The sequence below is a fragment of the Echinops telfairi genome, unplaced genomic scaffold (assembly GCF_000313985.2).
Source record: "Echinops telfairi isolate 266 unplaced genomic scaffold, ASM31398v2 ScPeMD7_7427;HRSCAF=8465, whole genome shotgun sequence".
Lineage (NCBI taxonomy): Eukaryota > Metazoa > Chordata > Mammalia > Afrosoricida > Tenrecidae > Echinops > Echinops telfairi.
Window position 1 is genome coordinate 4,853,506 of NW_022111327.1, and position 18,134 is coordinate 4,871,639.

The window sequence follows — 18,134 nt, forward strand, 5'->3', positions numbered from 1 at the left end:
TATGGATTCAATATCTCATATTAAGTGCTCGCTAATGAGTTGCTGTGCTGATACTATCATTCTGCCTGAAAACTCTTCCTAGTCTTCAGCTGACTGGCTCCCTTATAATACTCAGGTCTCGTTTCATACCATCACATTCTCAGAGACTCTTCTCGACGCTCTTTCCAAAGTAGCCCACTCTAATCGGAATCTGCATTCCAACCACTTTATTCTTGAGGGGAACCCCCCCCATACACACACAAACTTCTTTTTTTTTTTAAACAAACTTTTATAAATCATTGAGAGTCCCTCTGGTGGTACTAGTGGTTGACTACTGGACTACTAGTTGGAAGGTTAGTGGTTCAAATCTACCAAGGGTGTTTTGAAGTGAGACCAGTGATCTGCTTCTAAAAGGTTTGAAAACCCTATGGAATATAGTTCTACTCTGTACACATGGGCGCACCGAGTCAAATTGACTCTATAGCAACTGACAACACATTACTTCACACTATGTGAAACTATAGGGTCAGACTGAGTCAGAATCCACTCGATGAGAGTGGTTTGGTTTAAAAAGAGGAGCCTTGATAATACAGTGCCAACTGCAAGGTCAGCAGTTTGAAACCACTAGCTACCCTGAGGCAGAAAGATGTTCCCATAAAAATTACAGCCTTGGCAACCTGCAGGAGCAGTTCTACTCTGACCTAGAGGGTCGCTGTGAGTCAGAATCACAATAGCGTTTGGGGTTTACGTGAAACAGTTATTAACTCATTTGTTTACTTGCCAATGTCTGTCCCCTTCCACTCAAATTAGAATAGAATGTTGCTTGAGGCAAAGTGTTCACTTATTTACAGTTGTAGCTTCAGAGTGCAGCGGATTGCTTGGCGTATGTTGCTGCTGTTGTCGTTAGTTGCCCTCCAGCCACTTCATAGTGTGCATATTGGAGCCCTGACAAGCTATTTATTGAATCAAAGCGTCTAAGATACAAAGGTAGAGATGAATGTGAAAATAGAGATTAAACCCACTCTTCACTTATACACATGGCTGGATTCCATAGACAAAGTTGCTATGTGAAAATTGGTGTTCTCTGAAAAATGGAGGGTTGTCATATCAAATTACAAAGTGGAGGTATCATGACACAGCTACCAAATTACATCAGCACAGAACTGTCAAATTTCATTATTACATAACTGCCAAACCACTGCGAATCTTGGCCCAGACAAGCTGATTTATACTCTTAACCATCAGTGTTTGCGCTTACCTCACATTTTGTCATTGATGTACAAAATAGTCATAGAGATGTTTTTACTATTGTCACAAATATGAAATGTTGAAAAATGAGATAGTCTCATTTACCTCTCATAACCACCCCACTACCAGCCCTTTAGGGAAAAATTTAGATATATAAAAATGATGGTTCAGAAAAGTTCATGAATCTGTCCAAAATCACAAAGTTAGAAATTGGTGACAGCAAAAGTCAAGACTACGCCTGTCTTGACTCTAAAGCCTGAGCCTCACCGAAGCTGAGCCTCACGGGCTTGACAAACCAGAACGTTTCCTGAAATGCCTCCTGAAGACGATGGAATTCCCTACAAGGATCCCCAGAAGAGGTTTGTATTTCGCTTTGTTGGCCTTCTAGTGCTAACAGTTTTGTCCAAGCAGACCCTTGGTTATAGGTTGACCCATACAGAGAGACTTACCGGGAGGCCGGGAGGACCACTTATGCCTGGGAAACCCGGAGGCCCTTGTTCACCCTGAAAAAGTCAATCAAAGATTAGTGAGCAGCAGCAGGGAGCAGGGAGCAGTGAACATACAGTTGGCTGGCTCTCTCAAATTCCTGGGGCTGGGAACATGGGGAGCCAATGGGGTATCATGATTAGAGTGGTGTCGAGTCCCTGGCTCTGAAACTCGTGACTATGCTAAGATGTCTTATTGTCAGGAGCCCTTTGTGATACTGGGGAGCCCTCGTGATGCAGTGGTTAAAGCAATCAGCTGCTAACTGAAAGGTCATGGGTTCAAACCCACCAGCTGCTCTGTGGGAGGAACATGTAGCCGTTGGTTTCCATAATGGTTTAAAGCCTTGGAAATCCTATGGGGCAGTTGTGCTCTTTCCTATTAGGGCCACTGTGTGTGTGTGTGTGTGTGTGTGTGTGTGTGTGTGTGTGTGAGAGAGAGAGAGAGAGAGAGAGAGAGAGAGAGAGAGAGAGAGAGAGATTGAGATTGTAGGAAGGATCAAGGACCACACAAGGAAAGAACACTTTCTAAAAGGGAACCCGGCTAATTGGGAAGCAGAAAAAAAAATCATTTGTTTTCTTCTTAGTGAAAGAAGCTGTAGAGTGGAAATCCCTGTAGCAAATGACAGGTTACAAAGGAATCAAAGGTTTGGGAAAGAGGAAAACAATCACAATTTGACTAGGTGATATACAACATTTAACTGGTCATCCCTGGTAGGTAAATTTACATGAGCCATGAAAGAGTTCCAGAAGGTTTGGGAATGATCAGGGAGGCAAGCAATACCTCTTCTGCTACCAGGCTGTTCCTAACCTAGTGGTCACTTCCTCTAAGTCTGGAGGGAGCCTGAAGCTCTTCCTTCCACAAAGACAAAAGTAAAGAAATGGGGCCCTAGGAATGTGGGAAGAGTAACAGAATTTAAGGGATATCCCAGAAGGAAGAGGAAGGTAATACAGGCTAAAGCAACCTTCTGTGTGCAAAGGAACAGTAACCCAAAGGGTTATTCAAACTGTAATAGCACAGAGTCACCCAAACACAACCTTTCTTACACCGATGTATTTAAGATACATTCATTGACCTACAAATATGGATGATATAATGTCACAAATTAGTCTATAACCCAAACCAAACAAAAATGCCATTAAGTCAATGCTGACTCATAGCGACCCCACTGTGGGACTCCAAGACCGTGTAACAGATTACAGGAGTAGAAAGCTCCCAAGGACCTTCTGGTGGTTTTGAACTGCCTGCCACGCAGATCCCAGCCCAACATATAACTACTGTGACACCAGGGCTCCTTAGATCTATTAAATAGGTCATTCAGTTCAGGAGAATTATAGCATCTACTGCCACTGGGTGATGTATAGTCTATTTTCTGGGTTATGTTTTGAGAACAAAGAACTACTTTAAGGAGATAATCCAAAAGCAACATAGTAGTTACATGTTGGGCTGCTAACTTCAAGGTGAGCTGTTCGAAATCACCAACAGAGCCTTGGGAAAAGGAGGAGGCCAGTTCCCTGTCCCTCAGACCCGTTGGCGGGCCGAACTATCGTTAAAAAAAACTATGAACAAATTCCTATGCACACTGCACATATCTTATTTTGAAGTTAAAAAAACGGTGCAAAAACACCCAGCGGGCTGGATAAATGTCCACAGTGGGCCACATGTGGCCCGCGGGCTGTAGTTTAAGGACCCCTGTCATAGAGAGTTACAGTCTTGGAAACGTCTGAGCCTGTCACATAGGGTCATTATCAATTGGAATCAATTCGATGGCATTATTTGATTTTGTGTGTGTGTACATGTGTGTGGGAAGTTCTTTAAGGGCACCATACATAAAGAAAACATTGGGAAGATTACATAAACAGAGTTAAGAAGGAAACAAAGCAACTCATTTTAAAATGTTATTCAGGATCTTGAATTGAATCTGCATGATGGAAACACAGGAAAATAACCCTTAGAGGAATATTCTGAAACTCAGTTACACACACTCATAGCCACAAGCCAGCAAACACACTTAAGATTTTTAGATGGCCTTTCTCGAGGGACAAAACAAAGATGGTTTCTGATCTCACTTCCAAAGAAAAATCCATGATTATTCAGAACCCTGTCTTTCTTCTTCCAGTGTAGTCTACTTATCTGAGTTGAGTATTTATAGAAAAAGGCTTACTAACTTTTCCTATTTTAAAAAAAAGTGTTCACCTACTTTAGACCCCTTTTCCCCTTTTGGAAACCCCATAAACTCCAGTTCTCCGGTAGATGGCGGTAGTCCAACAGGTCCAGGGGGGCCCACATCACCCTGAAAGACCAAGGGAAACATTGAGAAAAGCAGAAGCCTCACAGGTTATTTCTCCAGAGGGATGTGATTTCTTCCTCTGAATGTGATTGGCCAAGTCAAATGTCCATCACTTTGGCCTCTTCACATTCAGCTTGGCCTCAAGGGCCAAGAACCATCCTGTCCAAAACCACTTTGTCTCCTTAGTGCAGGAGGAGGAGGCGGGACGAATGGCAGGACACCACAGGGTCATGGTTGCAACAGTCATGCAGGAGAGGGTGTTTAGAAGAAAGCAAAAAAGGGTCGTTTGAGAAAGGCTAATAGCCACCTCTTGGCAACACAGGTCAAACCCTGCCAAGAGTGCAAGCAGAGGAAAGTGAAGGCCATATTGAAACACTGGGCAGTGGGGGTGGGGAGATGGGGGGGAGACGTGCTCTTTCAGAGGGCGATGAAATCCACAAAAGGCAGCCATGAAGGGTGGGAAAGACAAGCTCCCACCCTCAATTGAGGCTCTCCCAAGTCACCATGCAATTTGTGCAGAGGGACATCAAAGGGAATAATGAAAGAGAGGCGAAGGATGAGAGAGGGAGAGAGAAGAATGAGGAGAGAGGGAGAGGAGAAGGAAGAAGAAAGGGCAAAGGCAGAGAAATGGAACGAGAAGGTGACACCACCTACAAAACACCAGGGGAATGCCCAGGTGGAAGCACGAGAATCTCGCCAGGTGGACAGAATGCTGGCAGGACGCATGCACTTCACAAGCAGGGAACAGGGGGAACAGCAGCTTATGTGGGGCAAGCGCACAAGCAGCCCTCAAGGGATCTATCCCACTAGAGGATGGCCCATGTGGGCTGGGGAATGCTCATTTCCCAAAGCGAACATCCCTTACATGCCAGCCACATGCAGGTAGCCAGGGACTTTTTTTTGCAAGGGGAGCTGATGGAATGCAGATTGTATTTTCCAAAATCGATTTACCTTGACTCCTTTTTCTCCTTGGGAACCTAACCCCATATTCCCCTGGGGCACAGGAATGCAGGGAGGAAAAACAAAATCAATTACAACACAAGCTCCAGGAACTTAGATCATTGGAACGAGACCCTTTTACCAGAACGTAAGTGTAACCAAACCAGTATGTCTTGGGGTAGGCCCGAACACTTAAGGGTGAGTGCTCAGTTGCCTCAAGATAAAGCGTACTTACATCTGGGCCAGGGACTCCAGGGGCACCGGGAAGACCCTAGATGTCAAAAAATAGAAAAGTGTTAGCACTTGTTAGTTGCAGCCCCGAAGACTATTTATTCAGTTGGGGGCCATTGGGGATCAAACCTCCCAACATGTGGGTTAGCCTGGCTTGGCTGTAGCAAGTCTAATTCCTCTCCTTTGAGGTCCCCACAAATTGGCCTGATCACTACATTCGCCCTAAGGCAGTGAAGCGCTTCCGTAGTCATTCCCCCTGATCCAAAATTTGAATATGATGATCTAAGCCAAAGTAACAAGAGGTTTGATTTCATACCCTAGAGATAGAAAAATCTGGGGACACGAAGTTCTCTAAGCCAACGAGATGACTGGCTAAATAATTCTTACACCTCTCTCACTGCCTTCAAGTTGATGCCAACTCATAGCAACTCTACAGGACAGGGGAGCACTGTGTCTATGAGTTTCTGAGACTCTAACTATCTCTGGGAGTAGAAAGCCCCATCTTTCTCCTGTGGAGTAGCTGGTGGTTTCAAACTGCTGACCTTGCAGTTAGCAGCCCCACTCGTAACCACTATGCCACCAGGGCTCCTTGATGGCAAATAGGCTAGGTATCAAAGAGATAGGTAGGAACTGCTCAAACATCTTGCGAGAATACTTTTGAACCTTCTTCTGGGTTCAGGTAGGTGGTGATGGTGGTCTGATCAATCAGCAGTGTTTGTCACGGGTGAGGACAGAGAAGGTAGTCAGAGATGTGCCTGGTATTTGCCATCCCCAGGCTAGACTTTAGGCTGAGCTAGCAAGAACATGTTCCACTTCCAGCCTCTAAGAAGGGAGCCTTCCCTTTTCCATGGGGAAGGTCTACTGTTCCATACGCACATTCACTCCATGATGGGGAAAGTATAGTCACAAGGACCACATATTAGACTTTGGTTAACCAAAAACCAAAACCAAACCAAAACAGATTCACTGCCGTTGAGTCGATTCTGACTCACAGTGACCCTGTAGGTCCGGGTAGAACTGCCTCTATGAGTTTCTGAGACTGTCACTTTTGACGGGAGTAAAAGGCCTCACCTTTCTCCTGAGGAGTGACTGGTGCTTTTGAACTGCTGACCTTTGTTAGCAGCCCCACACGTACCCCACTACACCACAAAGGCTTCTCTCTAAACTTCAGTTAGTCTTACTTGAATGCCTGGGGGTCCTCGAGGTCCTGCAGCTCCTGGAAATCCAGACATTCCTTTTGGACCCTAAAAAAAGCAAATTTTAACTGAGTTCAAACAGCAAGACAGAGACCCAAGAGACACAGAAATATTTACGTCTACAAGAACTGTACAAGAATGTTCATAGCACGTTTATTCAGATAGTGGGGAAAAATGATAGAAGGATGGTCAAATAAAGCAGGAGATGTTCAGATAATAAAATAACTACTCAAGAAGCTACTGACACATGAACCAATGCAGATAGACCTCAAAAATAATCTGTGAAATTAACGAAGTCAGAGCCAAAACGCTGAGTCTTGCATTAGTCCCTTGAAAGAAAGTTTTAAGACAGGGACAACTGCTCTATTGTCAGGAAAAAATCAGTACAGAGGTTGCCTTTGTGGTGGGGTGGTGGCAGGGATTGACTGAAAAGGCACCAGAGGAAGCTTTTCTGAGGTGACGGTCATGTTCTAAACCTTAACAGGGATTTGGATTGTACAAGATTGTGTGTGTTTGTGTGTGTGTGCGTGTGCGCGTGTGCGTGCGCGCAAACTCAGCAAATACGATGTGTGAGTGCCCATGAATATACACTTGACATCAAAAAGGAAAACTAGCAATACATTTTGAAGTCTAGCTAATGAGAGGCATCCTGTTGTATTTAGGGAAACAAGTGCTTTGAAAGGCATACTAAAATAAGCGGTAGGCAAAGTGAGGGTTGAAAAGCTTCGCAGGGATGAACACTGCTTTCCAAAGTCACTGATCATCTTTGGTGTCCTTCCTGAGCACATATTTCTTACAAGCCTCCAACCACACCCTTCGCAAATCTAAGGGGCCTGGGTATCATGACTGTCTAGGTAGATAAACACTTTTCTTTTGTGGGTAGGGCAGTGGATCCTTAAGAGAAACGAGGCAGCAGTTATAGTGGTGGTTATTCTACAAATTTCATGAAGAGCACACTAATGTTGGTGAGCTCTAGGGCACCGGTGTAGCCTTGGCTCTTACTCAGCTCTGCTTTCCCAGGGGCTGGCACACCTTCTCTTTATGCCTACCTGTTCTCACACTACTCTCTCGATTTACAAAGAAAACTTCTTTCCTTTTCCATCCACACAGTTATCATCCACACGTCTCAGAAGCTACCCTCTCTATCTTCAACCCAGTCTCCCATCAGCTATCCTTTGGAGGACAGCATCTCTTCCTCACAGCTGCTGTGCACTTCTTAGGTCACATTCCTGTGAGTTTTTCACAGCCTGAGGGAGGAGGGTAGAGACCAGGGGTACATTGCTTAAGGGACTACTCCTAGCATTGCGATGAAAGTAGGTGCTCAATACCTGTTCAACACTGGAGGAAGGAAGGGAGCCAAGTAGGGAAGGCCAGGAACTAGAAAGGAGGGAGGGAGGGAGGGAGACAAGAAGGGAAGAAAGGAAAGGAGGCAGGCAGGCAGAAGGGGCTTTTCAGATGGTATTTCAAGGAAAGCGATGACAATGTAGACTCTCAAGGAGGATAAAGGTTTTATTAATACAACTTGGAGCCTTTCGTGGATTCACTATTATCAAGAGTCCCCAAAATAAAAATATGTGAATGAATGAAATATGTTGCAAAGAAACATATCCTGTAACATTCAGAACTCATTGCAAGCTTAGTAAATGCCTCCCAAATGCAAGGTGCATGTCTCTTCTAATCTATCCTAGGCTATCCATTTTGTCCCTTGCCTCGAACATCTGAAAGTCTGTTTGTCATGTGACTTGAGGTAGACAGTCCATCTTCCTATTCCATTCTCATCTGGGAAATGTCAATCATGTAACCCACTCTAGTTCCACCCCCTCCCCCGGAATGATCTTAGAACACTATGGATCCAAACCAGAGCAAACTCATTGCTGTTGTGTTGACTCTGAATCATAGGACAGAGGAGAACTGCTCCCACAGAGTTCCCAAGGTTATAATCTTTACAAAAGTATGTGGTCACATCTTTCTACCTTGGAGCAGCTGTTGAGTTCGAACGGCTGCCCTTCCGGTAAGCAGCTGAGCCCTTAACCACTGTGCCACCAGGCTCCTGTGTGACCATGGAGAGAATAAAAAGGCCCCATCTGTGACTGTTGACCACTGAGATTTCCTTAACCTAAGTGACAACTTACAGTGCTTCCGTCCAGTCCTTGCTGCCCAGGATCCCCCTAAGAAACAGACAAGAGAGAGGCAGGACACAAGAGATGAACACATCGCGTCTGTGCTATTCTATAAACAACCAACCTAAGTTTTCCTGGGGACAGAAATGTCTTGCTGGAGCTTAGACGACTCCGTCAAGGTCTTGAGTTTTAAGAAATGCATAAATTGGATTGATTCAATCATCCCTCCCCCCTAAGAAAAATCTGGACTGTAGAAGACACATCTTATAGCCTTGGTTGAGCAGGATTGCATATTTTCTGTGGATTAATTAATTTTCACCTTTGCTGGGAACTTATCAATTAGAAACTGCTTCTGCAGCCTGGTGATTTTCCTGCTCTTTCTGGAGGCAAGCAAAGCTACCTTCCCGTGTTCCTTCATCCCCAGAGAATCTGGGCCCATATGTGCACAATGCAAATCAGACATTTCAAGGGAGAGGCAACAGAGCATAGAGTCTCTGATTACATTTTAATTACTTTGCAGCATCTCAAGTCACTGTATGAATCTGTAATACAACCATCTCGTGGAAATTGCTGTGTTCCCCATTGGATCCAGGGTCTCGTGGATTTAAAATTTTTATTTTTGGCAAAACCATTTAATCAATGCTTGTTTAGACAATGGCCATACTTGGAGACCTGCTATTCTCCCTTACTTGGCTTCTGGTCAAAACACAGATTTTGCCTGCAAGGGAAAGAATGCAGCCTGGGTTTTAGCATTCTAGTAAATTGACAGTGTGGCTCTGAGCACGTCACATCATCTCAGGATAGCGCAGGTTACCTGGTTGTCAAATGTATGAGTGTGACAAGCACGCATTGCTTTCTACCACTTACCATTTTCTCTGATGCTATGGCACCTGTAGCCACGGACCCAAACCCCATCATCTTCTCTGGTTCTTCAGCCACCCTGCCCCATCATCCCTTTCTAAAGTGCTTCCCAATACCCCCGATGCTGTGCATGAAGGTAGGACAGAATGATGCTTGCAGTGAGCTGAGTGGCCTTGCTGCCGTTCCCCTCCGCAGATGTGCACAGAGAGCTACCCATCTGCCAGCAGGACAAAGGATAGGCCCCCTTCCCACCCGGCGAGTGAGGAGGGCCAATCATTTGAAGTCAGAGTTTACTGAAGCATCACTGGATATCAGGCGCCACACACCCCGGGGACAAGCACACACGATTGAATAAAGAAGGTTCTTGTCAGCGCTGGGGAGAGAGGCAGGTTTCCAGTCAGCTGCAGACGGGATGCATACTGAGCACAGACAGCTGGTGGTCTCGCTAAGGTCATGGGCTGTTGGGCAGGGACAGGGACCAGGGGGGCCTGGATCTCTTGGGGACCCTGCGGAGGTGGGCAGAGACATGTATGACTTCAGAGCGAGCTGTGCAGACACCAAGGGGTCTCAAGCAGATCAAAGCTCTGTGACTCCCAAGAACTGTCTCATCTTGTCACAGACAACGACACTCATGCAAACCAATGGTTTGCTGATCTGTCTCCTACTTTCTTGCCATAGATACTACCGTGCCAATCTCTTGGACAATAGAGTTGCAAGCCTGTCAATGTTTCCACCACCAAGACTTCCAGATCCTTTTAGCTCCAACTTGGTCTACTCTTTAGAGAGAGAGGCACATGCTAGTTCTAGGAAGGTTTTCATTGGTGGTAGGGCCCAATCCCAGGGAACTTGGTCTATAACCTACTCAGCTATCTGCCTTGGAGGGGCTTACCTTCATTCCTTTGAGAGTCACTTGAGAAATAAGAGGAGGGTCACCTTTAGTACCTTTCTGTCCATTGATCCCCTGAGTAAAATAAGAAAAAAGTTGTGAGGAAATGCACACCGAGTGTTTTGTGAATAGTCTGATCTGGTCAGAGAGAGGATGGAACAGCAAGACCTTGAATTGATGTAGTCCAAGGGACTATGCTCAACACACACATGTTTACTCCCATTGAGTCAATCCAACTCGTCGTGACCTGATAGGACAGGATGGAACTACCTCTCTGGGTTTCCGAGACTCCAACTCTTTATGGGAGTAGAGGGGCTCATTCGTCTCCTAAGGAGTGGCTGGTGGTTTCAAACTGCATACCTCATGGTTAGCAATCCATTGTGTGATCACTATACCACCAGGGCTGTTGCTCAGGGTCCCCACTACCAAACAATAGAGCCCTGGTGGCATCTTGGTTACCCACTGAGTGGCTAACCACAAGATTGGGGGTTGAGGCCACCACCAGCTGCTCTGCGGGAGACAGCTGGGCCTTTCCGCTTCCAGAAACAGTCAGACTCAGAAACCCAGAGGCGTAGTTCTACTCTGTCCTATAGGGTCGCTCTGAGTCAGCATCGACTCGATGGCAGTGAGTTCGGTCTAGTTTGTACTTGTACCTCCTGGCCATCATGACATTTTATTTTTTTCCAGTCAACTTTAATACTTAGAACAACAATGTGGCCCCACAAACACAAACCCATTCTGTACTAACACTGCCTGTTTCTCCTTAATTCTTTTTTCCCCATTTTTTTGCCATACCCTCCATTTTAACGTTTTAATCAGCTGTTCCCCTTAATTCTAATGACCACTTACTGGCATTGGATCACTTGATGGAGATCAGCTCAGGATACAGCAGGATGTAAGGCTCAGCTTAGTAAAAGAAGATCCAAGTTCCTATTTAGGCTTGATGGGTGGTTGAGAGGTTGGGCAAGATGAAGTTCTGCCCTTGTCTATCAGACCTTGTTTACCATAAGACTTCTCCCCTCTTTACAGAGCAGCATTTGACTGTTTTGCTCCTAACAGATGGCTGTTGCACTCCTCCCAGGTTGCCATGGCAATGGCCTGAGGCCTTTGTGACTCAACATGGTTCATTCCATGAGGAGCATATCTCCCCCTCCCCTCCCCCATATTGGTTCAGTCCTTAGATGCCAAGGTCCTTTATGCCAATCTAAGGCTTGTGTTTTTTCTCTGTTGATCTCCCTTTCTCACGGATTTATACACCCATACCCACACTCATCACACGGTCCCTGAAGGGTATGTTGCTGCTTAATGTTGCTACTTAATGTTGTTACTTAATGTTGTTACTTAATGTTGTTATTGAATCTAATGGGTTGTGTGACTTCTAGCTCCTTTTTTCACATCAGTACCCTTGTTAGTTTGGGAAGATTTCAATGGAAATTAGGAATGGGCTTGAAATATGTTATTTTTATCTTTCCAACCATCTGGAAAAGTAGCCTTGAAAGGATATGATATTGACTAGAGATCCATTAGATCCAAATATCTGAGCACTATTTAGATGAATAGGAACCCTGATGGCGCTGTTGGGTAACCAGAAAGCCAGTGGTTTTAGCCTACCAGCCATAGTGTAAGGGAAAGATGAAGCTGTCTGCTCCCATAAAGAGCTTGGAGCCCTCCATAGGGTCACTATTAGTCATAATTGACTCGATGTTACTATGTTTTTTTTTTTTTTTTTTGGGGGGGGGGTTACTATAGATCAGTGATTCCCAAAGTGGGGCACTGGAAGGGGAGTGGGCTGCAAAAACAGCTACCCACACTTTATCCTGGATTTTAGGCTACAGTACAAACGTTTTTAATTGTCAGGGGATGCTGAGTAATTATTTTTCTGAAAATGTGGTGGTAGGCCAAATCACGTGGGAACCTATAATCCAGAGGAGCAGATTAAATATACGGGATGAAGTGACTGCTTAATCCTCCAACCAAGACCTATGACGGAGGGGCAACCTCTACCAGTATACAGTTCCTCAATCTTGTTACTGCTGATACTTTGGGCCCGATAATTCTTCTTTTTGGCTAGGGGAAGGTGCCCTGTGGATTGAACTATAACTGTTCAGCAGTATCTCTGGCTTTGATTTACTAGATACCAGTTGTGACAGCCAAAAATGTCAATTAAAAATTGCCAAATATTCCCTGAAGGGAATAAGAACCTGTGGTCTAGACCAAGCTTGTCAAGTCCTTTGAATTCTTCTTTGAGCTTCCTTAATTCCATGGTAATCTTCCAATTACTGTATTTCCCTATATCTTCTGATGTGGGAACATGCCAAATAGCCCAAGTATGTACTCTGCTCAGAAGTTTACTACAGCCTTTAACAACCTTGCCAACTCTAAAAGTGTCATCTTTAAAAAAAAAATCCTAAGTAGTATAGCAGGTGTAAACCTTGTTGAGCTGGTTGTTGTTCTTCATACTTTTTATGTTGGAATGCTGTTGGCCACTAACTAAGGGGCTATGGTGGCTCTCCCACAAGTGGTTAAACGAAGTCTCTAGATAAGCAATAAGAGGGTACATTTGGAGGCAAGCAACACAATTTGAAATGATGGACAAAGATTTGGCAGCATACAGGTTGTCCAACAAGGCCAGGGTCGCCATCAGGGCCCGGAAATCCAACTGCTCCTTGAGTTCCATTCCAGCCATCCAGACCAGGTGGGCCTCTGGGCCCTGGCTGTCCAGGGTGGCCCTGTTTAGAGAGAAAAGACTGTCAGCTCGACAATAAGAGAAGCCAAGTATGCTGTCAAATTCCAACTCCTTGTTCACTGCCTTAGCCCCAGACTTAGGCTATTAAAAAAAACCAGTTTTAGTAAACTGTATTTCACATATCATATAATTTAATTGATCAGTCATATTAAGATTTGTGAAATCATCACCAGAATCAATTTCAGAACATTTTCTTCTTATACTCATTGTTGTTAGCTCCCACGCCTCTTGCCCCATCCTCCATCATACCCATATCCAGTTATTGTTTCTTTAGATCCACCCCTATATAGAAAATCACACACAAAAAAACACAATCATGCAAAATCATACAAAGCAAGCAAACAATGACAATGACTAGACAAATACAGAAAAACTTCAAAGAGAAATCAGAAAACATTAAAAACAGAAACAACTTAGAAATGGGTCAAAAAAGGAGATTACATGATAAGGTATTACGTTTTAGCCTAACTACATCTGCCATCATTGACTTTATAATGCTCCATGTACCATAGCAAGGCTATTCACATCCTTGGACTATGGTCAGAGGGGATTCACTGGAGACATAATCCATGTGGAGCCCCTGGGAATGGATTTGGGCTTCCACTGTCATCCATAGCCTTCTGTAAACCAGGCGTACACAATTTAAGCTCTGATACCATTCCCTCCTTTGGATTTGAATTTTATTATTTATAATCCTTGGATCACAAACCAAACATATGTTGCTATATCTTTCCTTTATACTCTGGTATAGAAGGCTCATGATAGTTCAGGGTTACCCTTCCCCAAAAGATCAATGCTTTAATAGAATACAAGCTGAAACTCAAGGGATAAAGTATAAACAAATGGGATATACACAGAGCTGCAACTTCATCTTTCCAGGGCACAAAGACACACTAAGATGGGGCTTAGTTGTCTGGCAGGTTAACTGTTACCAGCAGGAAGTCATTCCAGCCCTTGGGATTCTTTATACCAAACTGGAAATTGGGTCAGCCTAGCATGGTTTTTATATTGGAAACTTTGCAGAGGGTGTGATGCTGGATTTTGATCAGCAGAACAGAAGAAATTCTCACAGTACCTCCTCATTTCCTGGGATTTCAGTTGGAGGTAAACTGCTGTGGTAGTTAGATAATCTGGTGTCAATTTGGGACTTGAGAGGATTAAGAATGAAGGGGTGGAATCTAGTCTGTCAATCAGGTCATAGCCAATGAGGTCTCTGCGTGGGCATGGCCTTCTCCTGAGAATTCTGGGAACTCCTGTATTTTCCTCGTTGGAGGCAGAAGACACTTCTCTCTCTGCTCATTCCCTGAGTGACGCTCTACTGACAAGGCACATGGCACTACACTGATAGACCCCATGTCCTGAGAAATGGAGGAGCCATGTGGAGACCCCTGTCAGTGCTGAGATGCCTCTACCTCCATTGGATGCATTCAGCATCACTGTATGTGTTTTGTGAGTCTGAAGAGGACTTTACAGATTGATATCAGACATATGTGCTAATATTGGATTTATGGGCTTGATGGGAACTGGGCTGGGGTCTTTCCTCAATATTCAACTGCTCTTGTATGTAAAGCTCTTTCCTGTACATATGAGAGTGTCCATGAATTTGTTTCTCTAGTCTACCCACACTAACACAACTACTCAGTAAAAAAAGAAGCAAATCTTGGAATAACTACACGCACACTCTCATTTTGTCATGGTTAGATACCAGGCTGTTGCTTTGCTCAGGGACCACTCTCTCCATCATGAGTTTGGACTCACTACTAAGGCAGTAGTTTTGAAACTGCATTCATAATCCTTCTGTACAGTTGGGCTGAGTTCAACAGTTTTCCAGGGCCAGGCTCCCTCATCTGCTTTTGGGGATAGGAATACATATGCTTCAATCTAGTGAAGGTGGGTTGTGTAATGGGTCTGGGCAAAGAGAGAACAGAAATAGAAACGGGGCAATAAAAACAAGGACACCCCTCTTCCTTTTTGCCAACCAGGCATATGGATTTAACCATTTGAGGGGCACCTGTCCCATACACAAATGAAGTTTTGCAAATCACCAGAGCACAGAGCTCTTCTGTCAGATACTGAGAAAATGATCCATAGAATTCTGTTTCCTTTCATTGTTCTTATAGTTGTGAGAGGTAAGCAGGCCACTATACAAAAGGGTTAGCCTTGGCCACTTGCTAATGGCTACCTAAAGGGTTATCTCTGAGCAAGATAACAAGAGTAAGTTAAAGCCAGACCATGGGCTGGCTCAGAGCCAGGGGCCTTCCTGACACCTATGACTTGGTTCTGTTTTATCCCCGGTACTTAGCCATGGTCCTTATCCCTTGGGTACCACAGGTTTTACTCGAGTCTGCTTGATCTCTTTTCTTGCCTGCGGGATTCCAGAGGTATGTATTTCAGCTTCCTACCTCATCTGCATTCTCTCACATGAACCATTGAATTCTGGTCTATGCCTTTTCCTCCAAACACAAGAAGAGGGTAGATCAATTAGGTCTTGAGCCAGTGAGACCTGTGTTCCACACTCAGTTGGATCTTAGGGCTCCACCTAGAGTTTTTGTGAACCTTAAAAACGAAGGAGGCCTACTGCATTGTGTTATTGTTAGAAATTATAGAGATTGGATTTACCTCATGATAAAGCTTTTACTCCTAGACAAGTCAGTAAGGAGAAGCCACAGAGCTGAGCTCGACTTTCTCTCAATTCTCCATACCACCGCATGTCTGGCCCAATGCCTTGTGCAGGCATCGTGAATGATTTCGCAGATGCATGTGACAGCGCTCCCTGACAGTCTACCTCTTTAAGGGAGAAAACCATGGTTTCTCCTTTAAAGAGCCCAAAGAGACCGAGTAGGAAGTCAACCAAGTAGAGACAGAATAGGAAGATCTGTATTTCAGAAAAGAAATGTTCCTCCGAATCCAGATTTCAAAGAACATGTTTTCCTTTGGTGTGCGGTCCACATGTTCACTTTGTGGAGAGAAATCTGGCGTGTTCATTCACAAGTCTCGGCAGCCAAATGTTGCAAATGGACTCCATGGGCAAAGCTAAACATGACATGGAAAGGACAACTCGGAAAGCTCTGCTCACAATGTCCTTGAACTGAGCACAGTCGATGCCCAGGTCTTTCGTGAGGATGCCAATGGCCCCAGCTCACCACACTGATATCCTCAACTGCTTGAGCACTCCCAGCCTGGGCGATGTTTTCTCCCGTTGACTATCTTGATGGATGCTCATTTGTTTGTTCTCCCAAAAGGCTGGCCCACCCCTTAATGCAAAGAGTTGTACTGTTGTTAGGTGGCATAGTTCTGACCCGTAGCGACCCATAGAGCACAACAGAAGGAAACACTCCGGGGTCGTGTGCCATCCTCACAATTGTCCCTATGTCTGAGCCCATTGTTGAAGCCTATCTGCCATAGCTCGTTCAGGTCTTTCCTCTATTTCACTGCCCCTCCAGTTTACCAAGCACGATGTCCTTCTCCAGGCACAGGTCACTCCTGATAGCATGTCCAAAGCACGTAAGATGAATGCAAAGAGTTCCATGATCATTAAAGGACTACTCCCCATTCATGTTCAAACTGACTATCGGAGTGACACCATGATTTACTTGCTAGGACTCTTCTAGACATTAGTCTTTGTAACTTTTTCAAAAGGCCTGGGCATATTTCGTCTTTTCCTGATGGGTCTGGGTACATGAAGGTGGGGGAAGATGCCAATAAGAATCAGTTGTTTAACTGCCCCTCCCCCCAGAAGAATTTACTGTAGGGGATGGCACTGAAGCTGTAGCTAGGGGAGAGGGGCATGTCTGATCAGAGCACAGGGGAGCAAATGAAGGGGGAGGAAGAGAGAGTGGAGCACATGCTGGCCCACCAGGCCTGGAGGACGATATCCCCACTCTGAACAGCCAATGCACAGAGTGATGGCTGATCCCACTACGAGATACACCGTCCCTTGATGGCCCAGGGCTCTAAGGGGGACAACACTGGAGACTCAGTGTCAGGCCTGGCCCGGACTGACCCTGCAACACAGAGGCAAATCACTAAAGGCATGTGGCAGAGCAACCGTGGGAGCAGAGCAGGGAGACCCTGAGGGAGTATGAAGGACAGACTCTGGGCCCAGAGCGTGGCACCCCATCAGACCTGACTGAAGGACATGCCTAGAGATAAAAAATCAGACCTTGATCTATTTACAGGTTTTTCACTCTTTAAAAAAAATTTTTTGTCTTTTAATTAATTTATTCTTTTATGGGTCATTGGTTTTCATTTTTGTTGTCATCACTGTGTTCTCATTCTTTGCCTATCTTGCTATGGATTGATTTCTGGTGCATATTATTATCTCTACAGATCTATCTAAATACGATAGGCTGGATGAATAGTCTGGAGGAGAAAACAATGGGACCAAGAGTTGTGGGGGAGTGGGAGGCGGGGGTAAGGAGGTGGTGCTGACCAACCCAGGGACAGGGGAGCAACAAGTTATCCAAAATCAGTTGCAAGGAGGGTGTGTGAGGCCTGGTAGGGATTCAGCAAGGACAATGTAACCGAGAGAAATTACTAAAACTCAAATGAAGGCTGAGTATGATAGTGGGACAGAAGGAAAGTAAAAGGATATAGAGGAAAGAACTAGGTGACAAAGGGTATTTATAGTAAGGTGACCAGATTTTAACATTGGTAAAGTGTGATACCATTGATAAAACTTATATCTTGGTGAAATAGCCACATGGCAACCAAAAACCTTATACCCTAGCTTGTCGTGCATTCTTTCCAAAAATTGGGACTTTTTAAAAAACGCCGCAGGATGTGGGAAAAATTGTTAAAAAGCGGGACTGTCCCGCCAAAAGTGGGATGCCTGGTCACCTTAATTTATAGAGGTCTAAATACTGACATGTACATATGTAAATATATTTATATAGGAGGGTGGGGAAATAGATCTACATGCATATATTTATAGGATTAGTATTAAGGTAGCAGATGGACATGGGGCTTCCACTCAAGTACTTACTCAATGCAAGAACACATTGTTCTATTAAATTGGCATTCCTAGATGGACACCTTCCCAACACGATTGCTGAAGAGAAATGTGTGCATAAGCAAATGTGGTGAAGAAAGCTGATGGTGCCCGATTATCAAAAGATGTAGCGTCTGGGGTCTTAAAGGCTTGAAGATAAACAAG

General features: G+C 44.7%; 1 protein-coding gene across 4 annotated transcripts in view; it reads right to left on the minus strand.

The window, feature by feature from the left end:
• COL4A6 (collagen type IV alpha 6 chain) overlaps positions 1-18,134 on the minus strand; it is a 426,646-nt gene that overhangs the window by 79,017 nt on the left and 329,495 nt on the right. For all 4 annotated transcript variants that reach the window (XM_045298535.1, XM_045298533.1, XM_045298532.1 and 1 more), the window contains exons 6-13: positions 12,846-12,962; positions 10,237-10,308; positions 8,499-8,534; positions 6,352-6,414; positions 5,175-5,210; positions 4,952-4,993; positions 3,911-4,003; positions 1,677-1,730 (exon numbers count right to left, since the gene is read on the minus strand). In XM_045298535.1, coding sequence (XP_045154470.1) covers positions 1,677-1,730; positions 3,911-4,003; positions 4,952-4,993; positions 5,175-5,210; positions 6,352-6,414; positions 8,499-8,534; positions 10,237-10,308; positions 12,846-12,962 — 513 coding nt within the window. The remainder of the gene's footprint in view (positions 1-1,676; positions 1,731-3,910; positions 4,004-4,951; positions 4,994-5,174; positions 5,211-6,351; positions 6,415-8,498; positions 8,535-10,236; positions 10,309-12,845; positions 12,963-18,134) is intronic.